Here is a 15,461-nt window from a genome sequence, read left to right on the forward strand (position 1 = left end):
TTTTACTTGTTCAAAAGCTATGAAGAAAGTGGAAGGAGAATCTTTTAATCCACCGATCAGGAGGCACGTAGTCTTATCCTGTGCATTTTTTCGTTCTGTCTAAAATGGCAAAATCGTGTGAAATAAAGGGAAGCTTCTCCTCCTTACTCTCCACCTGCACAGATTGGTTTCTGCATGGCCTTCCCATGTGCTCTGCTTATCTTGAACTATGAATACCAGGAATTGAGGAACTCAGCTAATATACTTTGTCCTTAAAGTAGAGAAGCAAGGAATTGAACTCACTTCCTTCATTTTAGGCTTGGTCTCTAAACAGCACTTTAATCTCTGGGCACAGTCTGAGAATTACTGTAAGGCACATAATTGGTGTACTAGAAATCAAACAAATAGTCACAAATAGTTAATACCATTGTCCTTACAGACCTATGTGGGTAGCAAACAAACAATTCTTCTTCCATCCAGTAGACTGCAGTAGGAAATAGTACATACAATATCTGTTGCCCAATGAGCAAAAAAATCTGCAGTACAAACCCCTTTAGTTATGCCTCACCTTTGAAACTGTTAAGGGAAACTATGCTATCAATATCTGAGGAACTCTTAGTCTGAGTGACAGATTTTCTATTGACAGTGGATTATTTTAAATATTTTACGATGGACATGACAGTGTCTTCCCAAAAGACAGATCCTTCAATCTGAATAAAAAAACCTCTAAATAACCTTCCAAATAATCTCTAAATAAAACTCTACTTTTTGCTAGAAATGATGGTGTGTATTTTCAGGCCAGAGGATTTTCTTTCTCAAAATTTTGCAGAGTTTAGGCAGTGTCACAAACACGACCACTATTAGGTTGCAACATTTACTGTGGCTTTTTCTAATATACATTGACCTTTAGTATTGTATTTTTTACTTGTTCCCTTACCTTAGAAAACTTCCAACTATGTACTTTCCTTTCAAAGCTTGGCCAGGCTCCATTTTGCTACTGTTAACATAACCTCAGGTATATGCTGTGAGTCTTGTAAGTAATGCCCTTCGCACCTGGGATGTCATCCACCTTCTCACATCCAGAATGGTTTCAGGAGATCCATATTCCTCACCCAGCGTGACTGTGAAGGATGAAGCCAGGAGTCATAAGTATGCAAAGTAAGAGAAAACAAGTGAAACATCAGAAGAGAAATGAAAACCAGGAGATCTAAAAATCTGTGTGTGGGGCAGATCTGTGCACTTGCTGTGAATGCTCCTACCGAATGGTCTCTTGACATATTTTTCTGAGTGGAGGATTCCCTACAAGCTTGCCTGGAAGGACCATCTCATCTATATGCCATGGTAGTACTATTCATTTCGCTCTTACTGGTCAATATGTATTAAAAATAACTTGGAGAGACAGTGAATTGCTTGGAACATAGTGTTTTGAGTATGCAGATGTCACTTAATTTCTTTTGGACTCTTCTGCCAAAGATGATCAGGAACTTTTAGAAAATCTCAGTGAGGTCTAACCATGGTTACTTGATTGTAAATTTAACCTTTCCTGAAAAACTTAGGTACCTGCTAAGTTTATGCACATTTTAGTCAGCAGCATATTAGACTTATACCTATCCACTTCTCAACGGACATTGATTAATCCTTCTGTTCACTTGGTCCCCTAGTCATCTCTTCAGTGGTAATGTTATAATAGGTAAGATTATCTCACGTGTACAAAATAGTAATACCAGACACTGCATCAGATCTGGGGAAGTTAGGTGGGTTTTCACCACCTGAAAAATTGTCATTGTGTCATTTCTTAAGCAATAATATATTACTGATTAAATGGCACTTACTAGTGTTTACAAGGAGACTGTGAAGTCCAGCTAGTTTGACAGAGCACTGGAAAGGTATGCTTGTTTTATTTTGATTTATAAACTCTACGCAAAACCTGTGGCATATTCTGAGTGATCATTTTGCAATTCCTTAATCAATGAATTAAAAAACAAAATGCTTGTCCCACTTCAGAAAAATTAATACGTTAAATGTGAATAATCAGTTCTAAAAATGATATTATTTAGGAGAAGAGGGGCATATTTATTTTCCCTAAACATTCTGCTGATGCACACTGTATGTTCTCTGCTAGGTCTGACAGCCACAGGATAAGCTGATAGCTGTCGACCACTCAGTCAAGTGAGGTTAGTAGTATCCATTAAAAAAAGCAGGGCAAGACGTGGCAACTCATCCTGTTCTGTGTAAGTAATTGTTGAATTGCTACTGTATCTTCATGAGAAAGTATTTAAGAATGGACAAAGATGAAGCCAGATCACAGTTAGAGACATTACTGTGCTGGCAGAGCGTGGTGTTACTCGGTACAACAACAGTGACTGGGATGGTTGACTCATAACAACAAGGGCTTGGAAGACAGGAGTAGTCTGCAACATGTAAGAAAAGGAGGATGCAGCAAGGCATACGCATTATTCATGGTATGCAAAATCACTCAGTGATTTTCACTGGTCAGTAATGTGCACCATACACTTTTGCAACATTTTGTTCTTGACAAAAAAATCCTAAACCCTTTTGGACATTGCATTCCGTAAGGACCTTCACTTTCCTGCATCATCTCATGGAAAGGTAAATGTGGCCATTTTGTGAGCCTGCACACGTGTATGAGCGTACATTGTCAGGGCCCTGAGGATATCCTCCCTCCTGGGCTTTTGGCTGCCAGATCTCTGGGCCTGCTTAGACACAGGGTGCAAGTGTTTGGCTTGAAATTAGCTGCTGGGGGAAGCTGTGCTGCAAGGCCCTTGTGGGGTAACGGGTGAATAGAGCCTGACCTAGGTGTCAGCATCAGGCCCACTAGGAACTAGTCACAGGATTATCTGTAAGGTTTACATTTGCCAGCTAAACAAAGCCAAGTCAGATTTGGCTAAGTTGCAATCATTGCAGCCTTAGGTAATGCAATACTTTTCATGTCTTTACTAATGTTAGCTACAGGGGGCTTAGAGTCATGTTAAAGTAAGCACTCTACCTTGATGCTCCCTAATTCATGACAGCTTGTACAATTATTTGGAGAACAAATTAATTAACACCAACATCTCTTCCCTGCTGACTGATTCCCTCCTGATTACTGCATAGATGAAAATATTGCCTGGGGACTAAGATATGTACGCAACTCCTGGCAGAACGAGTGAAAGCAGATTTGGTTTATTTTTCTAATATTTCAAAGGTGAAACGCATATGGAAGATAAAAAAAAAAAAAGACCTAACAAGATATTTTAGGTTGCCTTTGTGCATAATGAAAAACATACACGATTTTTTTCCTTTTTAAGCTGTTAATTACCTTCTTGTAACTGTCCAAATTACATTCCTATCTGCTATGGCTAAAATATGTAGATAGAAATGCTGCTGAATCTGGGGGTGTAGCTGTGTTTGTAGTTGTTTATTTTTTTGTTTTCTTTCTCACCCTGCTAATTTAATAGATCTAAATCCCTCTTCTTTTTCTCTTCCTCCCCTTGCTTTCTTCTAGGCTTTATGTTTCCTTCTGAAAGAATAACATCTTAAAATTGCATCACTAGGCACAGAACACTAGAAGGAAGAATTCTGACCACAGGCGGGTGTTTGTTTTTTTTTCATTGACATTGCATAGTCTTAAGGGTAAGGGAGAGGCTTAGTCTGTAGTATCCATGCTTCTCGATTTGGTCATACGCTTGTGTGCTTTGGAGCTTCAGCCACATCCTGGAAATTGCAGCAAGCAGGAGTGTGTGGCTGGGCGGGTCTGCCCACAAGGGAAAAATGTACGAAGCCCAACTTGTACCAGTTCAAAAAAGAGACTTCATAGTGACACCACTGCAGCGCGACAGGCCATGAACTCCTTTTGGGACAGAGTAGTCTTCCTGCTGTTATCATACTGAAATCAAACAAAGCATCAAATATTCAAGCTCTGAGCTCTTGACAGCGACCAGCCCATTACAAACTTTAAAAGTATTCATTTTAAATGAGTAGTTTTATGAGTCTCAGAGCCATTCTCCCTAAGACTGACACATATGCTTTTGTTTGAATTACTTTAATGATTTTGCACTTTTTAGAAGAATGCAATTACTTTTGCTGAGATGTATGGAGTGTACTTACTTCCTTCAAATTCTAGTATTTGCTGGAGCGGAGTGGGCTGGCTGGACCCTCCTAGGGAAGCCATCTTGGCTCCACGGTTGCACCCCGAACAGGTCCCCCACACACAGCACTTCCCCAGGATGTGCCTTTTCCCCTACACATTTACACCCCCAGGGCCTCTCCTCGCAATCCCTGAAACTTTTTTCCCCGAGACGGCTGTAAGATCACGGAAGACCGTGTCTGGCGGCCACTCCAGCAGCCGACCTCCAACACCTCAACCTCCCCCCACGACTTCCCCTCAGGTGCCACTGGGCCTCCCTTTGGCCCCGCCCCGGGTTCCGCGCCAATCACAGAGCCCGCCCCGCCCCTGTCTCCGCCCCTACCCCCGCCCCGCCTATCGGTGCCCACCTCCCTTCCCGCCTCCGCTCCGCTCACACGGGCCGCGCCCTACACCCCCTCCCCTGCCCCAACCCGGTCCCGCCCCCCTGCCGGCGGCAGCCAATGGGCGAGCCGGCGGCAAGCCCGGCTCCCGCAGGGTGCGTGAGGGAGCGGCAGCTGCTTCACTCACTCCTCGCTTGTGCCGCCGCTCGCCTCAGCCCGGCCGGCCCCGCCTGAGCCCCGGTAACCGCCGTTCTCTCAGCAGGTGAGCGGGAGGGGGGGGGCCCGGTCGCCGGCAGCGGACCCCAGGCAGATGTGGGGCGCAGGTCCTCGATTACCGGCCTTCCCGGCGCGGCTCTGTTTAGCTCTGGCGGTCCCAGGGGAAGGGGGTAGGGGGCAGCGACGGGCCGCGTTCCTCTGTGTCCGGCTGATTCACTGCGGGCCGCCGCTCCGCTCCCCACCGGCCGGAACGCTCCCGCAGCGCACAGCCGCCCGCGATGCGGCTGAGGGAGGACGGACGGACGGGACTGGGGTTAAAGCGGACGGGCTCGGTTGGTCTGGTTTTGGCTTAATTATTATTGTCATTAGGGCGAGCATGAAGTTGTGCGGTGGGGAGGGGAGGGGAGGGCGGTGGGAGCGGGGCCGGGTCCGCCCGGGCGGGGGCGGGAGAGGCCTGGAGAGGCAAGGTGCCCTTGGCATCCTGCGTGCGCTTCCCTGTGTCTTGAGGGTTGAGAGTGCGTTACTGCCGCGGATGGGGAGGGGTGGATGGAGGGGGAGCGGTGTTATACGGGGAGGGTCACTAAATGTGCCCCGCGTTAAAGAAGAGCACACGGGCGACCGGCTGCTTTGACCCATCGCCAGGGCGAGTTTCAGCCCTGTAGAAAGAAGCGCACAGGCGGCTTGGTGTCAGTGGTGGGTGGGTGTTCAAATGTGCGTAAACTAAATAAATACTTAATATTGTGCGTATGTGTGTGAGAGAGAAAGACTAGCCGGTATGCTCATGGGATTGCAGGCTGCGAAACCTATAAAAAACGCAGTCGCTGCAAACTGCTCTTGAGATACACAGGGACTGAAAATGTTACACTTCGTTCACGGCGTGGCAGGTTTACTGCATGAGAATGCTAATTAGGCTTGTTGCAAAAGGTAGATTAAGATCTCTGCAGCATCTCGGAGCTCCATTTTCTTGCCTTGTTTTCGCACAACTTTCTTACTTTGCATATGTTTTCTGGTTTAAATAGAAAAATCAACCTAAACCGTGACTTTATTTATGACAGATCTATATAGTGTTGATGGAACTGTAACAGGAAGCACCTTTTCTGGGGAGGGAAAAGTGCAAAGTGGGATCGAGACAAACATCTCATTCTTCTTATCTGGCAATTTGTCAGCACTTGGAGGACGATTGTATTGAAACTCTGCAGTCTAGAGGAGATTACTGTACAGAAAACAAGTTGCTTCCTTACCACGTTTGTAGGAGTGTAGCACTGAGAATGGGGGAAGATCTAATGCCTTCGTTTGCCTTTCCTTAAACAGTTATGTTTTTCTAAGTGTCTGACCTGTTCAATTTCTAGATCTACAAGCTCTTCTATGTGTGTTCTGACCATTGTGAACAGATGGTGTATAAAAAAATTACTGTAGTCTTCGGTAGTAAGTAGTAGATTCTTGTCCTGGTGTGAGCATATTGGTCTAGTGATATAAATTAATAATTATCAGTTTATAGTAGCACAGGTGATATTGTAGGTAAGTATGATGTAGATATCTATTAGTTTAGGAAATGTAAATTTACACGATGACACAAGTATCGGGCTCTGTCATAGCTGTGATTTGGTTTGAAAGTTAAGTTGGTCTGAGGGCTCTTTAAAATTTTGATTTGATTCAAGAGCCTCTTCTAGGAAGAAAACATTGCCCTTGGTTAAAGAAAACTGTAATGTCAAACAACTGAGGCTTTTTAGCACTGAGAACGAGAACAGAAACTGTTCAGTTACACGAGCTAAGCGCACCCCCTTCTTTTTTTTTTTTTTCCTTTTTCTCCTCGCTTTGAGATGCATTTTGCTGCCTTCAAAGAGAAGGACCGCGAGCAATGGAAACTGGTGTATGGGGTCGGCAGCGCTTTCACGGCTCCCCCCCAAGAAAAACCTGCGGTGGCTGGGGGGTACCGGCAGCCCGGGGCGGGGGCGCCGCCTCCTTCCCCCCCCTTTTCCCCTTCCCCCCCCACCCGGGCCTGGCCATTGATGGCGCTGCGGCGGCGTGACCTTTCACCCACTTCTCGGGAGAGGTCACGTGAGCGATGCCGGTGAGGGGCGGGGTGCCTCGGGGCGGGGAAGGTCCCGGCGCTGCTGTATCCGCTCGAATACGCGTATCCAGTTCTCCAGCTTGGCGTGAACCACGGCATTTGTTCACTTTCCACACGTGAGAAGTGCTTGAAGACATTCGTAATCCCAAGGGAGCGCAGCTGCCGGCTGTAGGTGAGGGTGGGAAGGGTTGGAGCCAATGGCTGGCAGTAACCAGAGATGAGAACTTGAAATTGTCGTGTTGGAGGAGAGGCTTCTGTCTCTTTCCAAGCCACTTCAGTCGTGGCTTAAACATTCCTTAAACAATTTAATTGTAAATGATTTAGTATCACTCTTTTCTCCTCACCCCTCTCTATTCCTATTTGAAACTTGAGTGGTAAGCTAAATTTTGAAGTTGTAAGTTTATTTTAACAAAGGAGCGAATAATTCTTCAAGATCAGTTTTTCTGGTTGGTTTGTTGGGTTTGTTTTTTTTTTTACTTTTAAGTTTGCTAGTAGGAGCTTGGCAGGAATCAGAAGACAGCACCTACATGATAAGATGCTTCTCGTTGCTTTACTGGTGATACCTTGTATCTGCATGGAGTTATGAGGGCTTCCAGGTACTTCTAAATTCAGAACTGTCATCATGCTTCAAGATGCAGCATGTTCTAGCTCCTAGCACAGGGACATGTAGTCTGCCCACCATCTATGAACAGACTCTGGTTTGGGTGCCAAAGATGCCTATCTGAAGGTTCTAACAGTACGAAACCTGTGTGGGGTGGTACATAGCAGTGTTCTCAGAGAAGGTGTATGCAGCAGTCATTGCTTTCCCATGAAAACTGTCAACCTTTGGTGGTCAAAGTAGAAGAATTGGAGAGAATTGTTTTGTGAGCTTAGTTTGGTTAGTGACAGGTGTATGCTCTGTATAGAAAAGCTAACCTATAAATAGTTTGAGGGTTTCATCACAGATTTTTTGACATCTAAATTGTTGAGGTAGCTTGCAAGTGAGAGTCATAGAATTAAGTCTTTCACCAAGGTTTTAGCTATTCTGGCTCATGGGAATAGGACTTCTCTCCAGTTTTCCTCTGCATTTGTTAACTTGCTTCCTTTGCAGGAAAAGGAGCTGTAGATGTGAAAACTACATTTTAAAAATAAGTCTCTTTCCAGTGGATGTTTGGACTCCTGCCAAGGAGAAATGGTAGGGTTTTCTCTATTCCAAGAGGAATAGGAAATGGGGAAAAACGGATTGCAGGAGCCAAGCAATGTATGGGAAGCAAATGGCAGAGTTCTGAGATAAGAGGTGACATGGGTATCCCCTTAAAGCAGAGGAGTTGCTTTTTGTGAGGTAGAGGTGGTGACTTTAGTTTTTTAGCATTATCATTTTACCCATATAAAACTTATGAAATCTACAGAAACATGCTCAATAGCATTTCCAAAGTAACTGCTTCAGGAATTAATACCTTGTTTTGTGCAGTGTACTGTAATACATTTAATTTTTGTATCATGGCTTGGTGCTTTTTAAGATGCACGTGGTAATTTTTTTCCACTGTCTTTTAGACATTGTGTTATGTGCTTCAGAGAGCCGTTACCAACCACAAGTGACTTCTTGCATGCCTGACTAAATGGAAGCATCCTGCACATGGGATCTCTTTTAACTTCACATTTTCCAGAGCTGAGGCCCTCATTCCTTCCATGGCTGTAGGAACATGCAAGCCCTAATACAGAGTTGCCTGTTCAGTGTCTGCAACCTGAAATCATAAGGTCTGTGAGCAGTCTGTGAGTTAAACCTCAGGCTTCATAGTGTAAATGTCCTCCAAGTGCAAAAATAGCAGTCTGAGTAGACTTTATGCATAGTAGGCATAGCTGCGTAGTTTTTTCAGACCATCAGGGCTTAGTCCTTACGTGTGTTTTCTTGACTTAAAAATGACATCCAACCTAGCAGTACTTGTTTATAACAATAGGAAAAAATTGTGATAAGTTTCGATTGGCTCAAGCAGAGATGTGAGAGGGAAAGAGGAAAAATGTCTGCAGCTGTTACAGTATGTTTGAAGTAAAACCAGAAAAGAGCAAGGAACGGGCAGCTTTTCCTTTGATTAAAGCCAAAAAAAAAACAAACCAAGTTTTAAGGGGCAAGTCTGTTTTTTAAGATAAATGAATACTATGAGAGAACACTGAAAGGAATGAAAATAGCCATTTCGGATTACTTTTAGAAATTATTGTGCTCTTTTTTTCCCCTTTAAGACTTGGCCAAACTGCTGAGAAAATCAAAAGCTCTTGTTTATGGCTCTCCGTTGGGAATGAGGTTAATTAATATATGCTGTACAGAAATATTTTGCTGACCAAAATGCCTGAAGTTAGAAGTTATTGTTTCAGTGTTAGTTAGCTGATTGATGTGGGTGCTGCCTTACTAACATTGGCAAGTCAATTTTGTAAGTCTAACGCATGCTCCTCTGGCCTGTGCCCTTTTACCTACTTTGCTAGCAAACACGTGACAGCAGAGGAATGCAAAGGAGGGGAAGTGTACAGCAGCTTATGATTAAATTGGCTTTTAAGGAGGAAAATAAATGTTCAAAGAAAGGGACTTCAGGAAATCTTTGGTGTTCAGCCATCGTAATTCAGAACAGTCTTAAAGGCTTGCAGTTTTCTTAAGTAAAGGAAAAGGATATGAAAAGCAACAAGCCATTTGATTGTTTCACGTCTTAGAGTCAAGTAATACAGTCCTGGAGGTAGACTTGTCTTTGTTTTCTGGGCTTGTTTACTTGATTCAGGATTAATTCTTTCTGTCTTAATTTTCTTCATTTGGGAATAAGGAATATTTTCCTTATTTAAGCTTATTTAATTTTATGATTGTGCTAAGTTTTAATTTATTAAAATATCGGGTTGACTGTTTATGATTAATACAATGTATGATCTTTTTCTACCTTGGACAGTAGACACACACGTGCCTGAAAAGGGAAGGGTCCCTGAAATTCTTTCTTTTCAGAAACAGAGAGGAGGATAGTTACAAATTCCCAGGCTGAGAAGTCACAGGGGAGTTGAAGGGTAACAGAAACTAGTTGACCAGGTACTTAAGACACTGGTATTCCAGAACACAAAATTCCATGAGTGAACTGGAGAACCTATTTGCCCTCCTTGAGAAAAATCCAGGTGCCTGATTCTCTGTATGGGAATATGGTTGGTTTTGCTGTGGTTTGGTGTGTTGTTTTTTCATCCCAGCCTTAATAGTACTGCTAAACATATGATGAATTTTAACTTTGAGTGCTTTCCTCTTTTGGAAACCCTGTTGAGTTTGGAGACTTCCATGTGTTACTGCTGCCTGTCTCTATTTTGTTGCTCTTTTGTAGTTTTGGTCTCAGCGTTGAGCTGGTGATGCACAATTTAAATGAATGAATGGGCAGCTGACTTACAACTTCCTGATACTTGTCTGCAGCAAGGCCCCTATGAATAAGCAGTTGTTAGTGACAGAGTCATTAAGTACTACAAATTGCAGTTGTTACTAGGGCATACAGGGCTTGTCTTAAAGGTTTTGAAACTGGTGTTCAAAGCAGATTTGGTTTCTTTGTTGTCCTAATTAGACACTGTACATGCTTAGATCAAGTTGCATACTATCTGTATGACACTGTGAGTTTTAGCCATCCTTCTGGATACCCAGAAGCCTGATTCACCCAGGAATCAGCTTCTAAAACTTGAGCAGTGGCTGATGGATTTGGGAGATTTATGAATTACCATCAGCCACTGTAGCAGTAGTTGTATTGCAGAGGTTGATCATTGCAAGCTGGTCTAGGGATAGGCAGTTTAAATATTGTAAACAGTCACTACCAATAGTCAGCAATCTTACTGGATGCTGCACAACAGCACTTATCTTGTTCATCTCTGTCTAATGTTCCCTCTCTTCCTGTATTGTTTATTTATTTCCTAAGCCTACTATTACTGCAGCATTTCCAGTACTTACATTCCCTAGTTGTCTACTCATGCACCTTTGCACCTCTTCTTTGTTCTCCAGATGACTTTGACATAGTAGAATATTTGCAGACTAGAGGAGCATCAATACAGTCATAATAAACTGTTTTTGAAGTGCCCAGCTAAACTGCACTGGTTAGCCCTCACATGCCGTTCAACGGGGGATGAACATCTATCAGAATTTAAGTTTAATTACAAAGTCTAAGCTTCAGGTTTGCAAAAGAAATGTAAATTTCAGCCTTTGGGATTCAAAAGGCGTGAAGTAATTGTACTTCCTTCTGATTTTGCTTAAATAGAAATGCCAGTGCCACCTTAAAACACTTAGTATTGATAACATGTTTTGTACCAGTAAAAATGTGAAATTAAAACTTGTCCTTGAATCCTGACCTACAGGCGGTATTATGGATTCCTCTACCTTTTTGACATACTTCTAAGAGGATGTTGTTTTTAGGATTATGCACAGAAATTTTGGCAAGCTAATAAATGAATGTGGACAAAAGACTTTGGAATCACAGTGGTCTCCTCAGGAATATGTAGTTCGGACAATTTCAGTGTTATACATAGAGCCTGTCTGCAAAAATCTATGTTCTGATTGTAAGTGCTCAAACAACATTACTCTGAATTAATGATGAGTAGGGGGAACTTCCAGGATATTTATATAGAAATGCTGGTTATGGAAAGAAAGAAGCTATGGAGATGAGCTGATAAATTTAAGCATACAGTTCAGTTTGAATTGGCTGTATCCTCAGAGGTGAGACATAAATATGTAAACAGAATCACAGTTACTTTTCTGTTTTAACTTCCATTGGTTTTTATTTGAGGCTGTTATGCCTGCCCATTATGATGGTCTTTTGTCTGTATTGGCACTGCTGTTGATACTTGTTTGGGTAGTTAAACTGAGCTGCATTTCAATTAAATTTCCTCTTAATTTCAGGTTTGTTTATGTGAAGGTCATTTTTCTGACCATTGTAATTTGACTTCCTCAACTCTGCTTAGTTTTGATTTTGCACTTATTTACCAGTCAGAACGCAGAGCCACAGGGGCTCTAGTATTTTATTGCTGTGACTAATCAGCTTGACATTATAATAGAATCATAGAATTATTAGAGTTGAAAGGCACCATAAAGATCATCTAGTTCCAACCCCCCTGCCATGGGCAGGGACACCTCCCGGTAGACCAGGCTGATCAAAGCCCCATCCAGCCTGCTCTTGAACACTTCCAGGGATGAGGCATCCACAGCTTCCCTGGGCAACCTGTTCAGTGTCTCACCACCCTCACAGTAAAGAATTTCTTCCTAATATCTAATCTAAATCAGCCTCTTCAGTTTAAAACCATTGTCCCTCATCCTATCACTACATGCCCTTGTAAAAAGTCCCTCTCCACCTTTTTTGTAGGCCCCCTTTACCTACTGGAAATCTGCTATAAGGTGTCCCTGGAGCCTTCTCTTCTCCAGGCTGAACAACCCCAACTCTCTCTGCATGTCTTCATAGGAAAGGCGCTCCAGCCCTCTGGTCATCTTGCAGCTTTTCTGTGGACCTCCTCCAACAGGTCCATGCCCTTATGTTGGGGGCCCCAGGGCTGGATGCAGTACTCCAGGTGGGGTCTCATGAGAGCAGAGTAGAGGGGGGAGAATCACCTCCCTTGATGTGCTGGCTGTGCTTCTTTTGATAAAACCCAAGATGTGGTTGGCTTTCTGGGCTGCAAGTGCACACTGCTGGCTCCTGTTGAGCTTCTCATCAAACAACACCCCCAAGTCCTTCTTCTCTGGGCTGCTCTCAGTCCATTCTCTGTCCTGTCTGTATTTGTGCATGGGATTGCCCCGACCCACATGCAGAACCTTGCACTTGGCGTTGTTGAACTTCATGAGGTTTGCAAAGGCTCACCTATCAAGTCTGTCAAGTTCCCTCTGGATGGCATCCCTTCACTCCAGCGTCTTGACTGCTCCACACAGCTTGGTGTCGTTGGTTAGCTTGCTGAGAGTCCACCCAGTCCCACTGTCCATGTCGCCAACAAAGATGTTAAACAACACCAGTCCTCGTACTGACCCCTGAGGAACGCCACTCATCACTGGTCACCACTTGGACACCAAGCTGTTGACTGCAACTCTTTGATTGCTGCCATCCAGCCAATTCTTTATTGGCTGGTCCATCATGTCTCTGCAATTTAGAGACAAGGATGTCAAGTGGGACAGCATCAAATGCTTTGCACAAGTCCAGGTAGATGATGTCAGTTGTTCTTCCCTCATCCCACCAGTGCTGTAATGCTGTCATAGAAGGCCACCAAATTTGTAAGGGCATAATTTGCCCTTAGTGAAGCCATGTTGGCCGTCACCAGTCACCTCCTTATTTTCCATGTGCCTTAGCATAGTTTTCAGGAGAATGTGCTCCTTGATCTTGCCAGGCACAGAGGTGAGACTCACTGGCCTGTGGTTCCCCGGGTCCTCCTTTTCTTCCTTTTCAAAAATGGGGGTTACATTTTCCCTTTTCCAGTCAGCAGGAACTTCCCAAGACTGCCACGACTTCTTAAATATGATGGATAGTGGCTTGGCAACTTCATTTGCCAGTTCCCTCAGAACCTGTGGATGTATCTCATCAGGTCCCATGGAATTGTGCACCTTCGGTTTCCTTAGATGGTCTTGTACTCGATCTTCTCCTACGGTGGGTGGTTCCTCATTCTTCTGGTCCCTGCTTTTGCCTTCTGCAACTTGGGTGGTGTGGCTAGAGCCCTTGCCAGTGAAGACTGAGGCAAAAAAGTCATTGAGTCCCTCAGCCTTGTCCATATCCTATGTGACCAGGTCTCCTGTTTCCTTTCAGAGTGGGCCTACATCTTCACTAGTCTTCCTTTGTCACTAACATACCTATAGAAGCCGTTCTTGTTGCCCTTGATGTCCCTGGCCAGATTTGACTCTGTCTGGGTTTTAGCTTGCCTAACTTGATCCCTGTCTGCTCAAACAATTTCTCTGTGTTCCTCCCAGGCTACCTGTTCTTGCTTCCACCCTCTGCAGGCTTCTTTCTTGAGTTTGAGATTGTCCAGGACCTCCTTGTTCATCCATGCAGGACTCCTGGTGCTTTTGCCCGACTTCCTCTTTGTTGGGATGCATGGTGCCTGAGCGTGGAGGAGGTGGTCCTTCAATGTTAGCCAGCTTTCTTCAGCCCCTCTTCCTTCCAGGGCTTTATCCCACAGTAACCTACTAAGCAGGTCCCTGAAGAGGCCTAAGTCTGCTCTCCTGAAGTCCAGGGTAGTGAGCTTGTGGCACACCCCTCCTCACTGCCATAAGGATCTTGAACTCCATCATCTCATGGTCACTGCAGCCGAGGCTGCCCTTGACCTTCCCATTCCCCACCAGCCCCTCCTTGTTGATGGGAACAAGGTCCAGCATGGCACCTTTCCTCATTGGCTACTCTGTCACTTGGAGGAGGAAGTTATCATTGATAATTTAACTTAACTTAATTAAGATATGGAAAAAAATTCAGAGGAAGATATGGCCAGAAGCAGCTTTGGTTTGCTAGCTGAGGTAAAGACTTCAAGTACCTTTTGTTTCAAAATGATGAAAAAAAAAAAAAAAGTCTGAGTCTCCTTTATCATTGCAGAGTGAGATGTTATGTACCTGTGATATGCTTTTTCTAAATATTATGGCTTCAATTTTCTGCTGTGCTCTGAATTTTTATATATTGCATGTATGCATGATATTGAGCTTGCTGCAATCCTGCCAAAAGACCTAAGTTACATGAGAGTCTTTTGCTTCCATTTTCAGCTGTTGTGGTTAGAAGACGTATCTTAATTAACATACTGGACGCTCAGACTGAAGTGCAAGCATAAACCTGTAAGGAAGAGGCAAGTACTGTTTGTAAACTTTGCATACTTTGAATATTTCCCAAAGTTATTGTGTAGAAGATATCTTGTTAGAAATGGACTAGCTCCTAGGTCCTTTGAACAAAAAGGAAATAACTTTTTATATTTGCCTTTTTACAGAACTCTCTCTGAAAATGGCAGAAGCTCATCAAGCAGTAGCTTTTCAATTTACAGTAACTCCAGATGGCATTGACCTGCGAATGAGCCATGAGGCACTCAAACAAATTTACCTGTCTGGTGTCCATTCATGGAAGAAAAAGTTCATCAGATTCAAGGTATTTTAAATTAGTCAAGTCCACCATACTTCAGGGTTATTTATTGTTTTATAGATTTATCAAAGTTTTGTTCAGGCAAAACTTAGTTTTTTGGCCTTTATAGTGAATCGGGTTCCTTATTAGTGGTTTTTAGTTAAGACAAAGGATACTGAGGAAGATAGCACTGGGTGATGCTGTAAAAGGGTAGAACTTTCTGATTTATTCTATGGAAGCAAGGTGAAACATGTAGAAATTCAATAGATTTAGTTTACTTCATTATTTTCATAATACATTGTGTAATTAACTAATCTTTTAGCATAAATTAGAAATATAACTCGTGATCTTTAGTGTCATATCACTTAGAGGTACAAGCCTACAGTCTTGATTTTATGTATTCTCTGCCAAAATTAAATTTTAAAATTAAGGGGAATGTTTGCTGTTTTCAAAAAGTTACCTGAACATCTGTGTTGTTCAAGTTATGCTAAGTAATAATGTTTCTGATGAGGTATTTGATATAGATTGTTGTGAATTTATTGTTTTGTTCATGTGATCATAAATAACAAGTATCTATTTTTTTAGTAGCAAACTAGATAAGTTACGGACTATCTTCAACATCTTTCTAAAACATACTTTTAACAGTAGTCTTAATAATATCTCCTTATAACGCTATGAGAGACTATTTAAAT

The 15,461-nt window shown here is 43.1% G+C and overlaps 1 protein-coding gene across 6 annotated transcripts in view; it reads left to right on the forward strand.

Moving 5' to 3' along the window:
• The first annotated feature begins 4,566 nt into the window (after positions 1-4,566).
• Positions 4,567-15,461, forward strand: part of CPT1A (carnitine palmitoyltransferase 1A) — a 42,426-nt gene continuing 31,531 nt past the window's right edge. The window contains exons 1-4 of one of the 6 annotated variants that reach the window (XM_063331874.1): positions 4,602-4,708; positions 8,267-8,470; positions 14,424-14,503; positions 14,642-14,796. In XM_063331874.1, coding sequence (XP_063187944.1) covers positions 14,656-14,796 — 141 coding nt within the window. In that variant the 5' untranslated portion in view covers positions 4,602-4,708; positions 8,267-8,470; positions 14,424-14,503; positions 14,642-14,655. Of the gene's footprint in view, positions 4,709-4,972; positions 4,995-6,757; positions 6,906-8,266; positions 8,471-14,423; positions 14,504-14,641; positions 14,797-15,461 lie in introns of those variants that run through there. The other 5 variants (XM_063331872.1, XM_063331876.1, XM_063331873.1 and 2 more) reach the window with 5 other exon arrangements.

Source organism: Chroicocephalus ridibundus, chromosome 4 (genome assembly GCF_963924245.1).
Source record: "Chroicocephalus ridibundus chromosome 4, bChrRid1.1, whole genome shotgun sequence".
Lineage (NCBI taxonomy): Eukaryota > Metazoa > Chordata > Aves > Charadriiformes > Laridae > Chroicocephalus > Chroicocephalus ridibundus.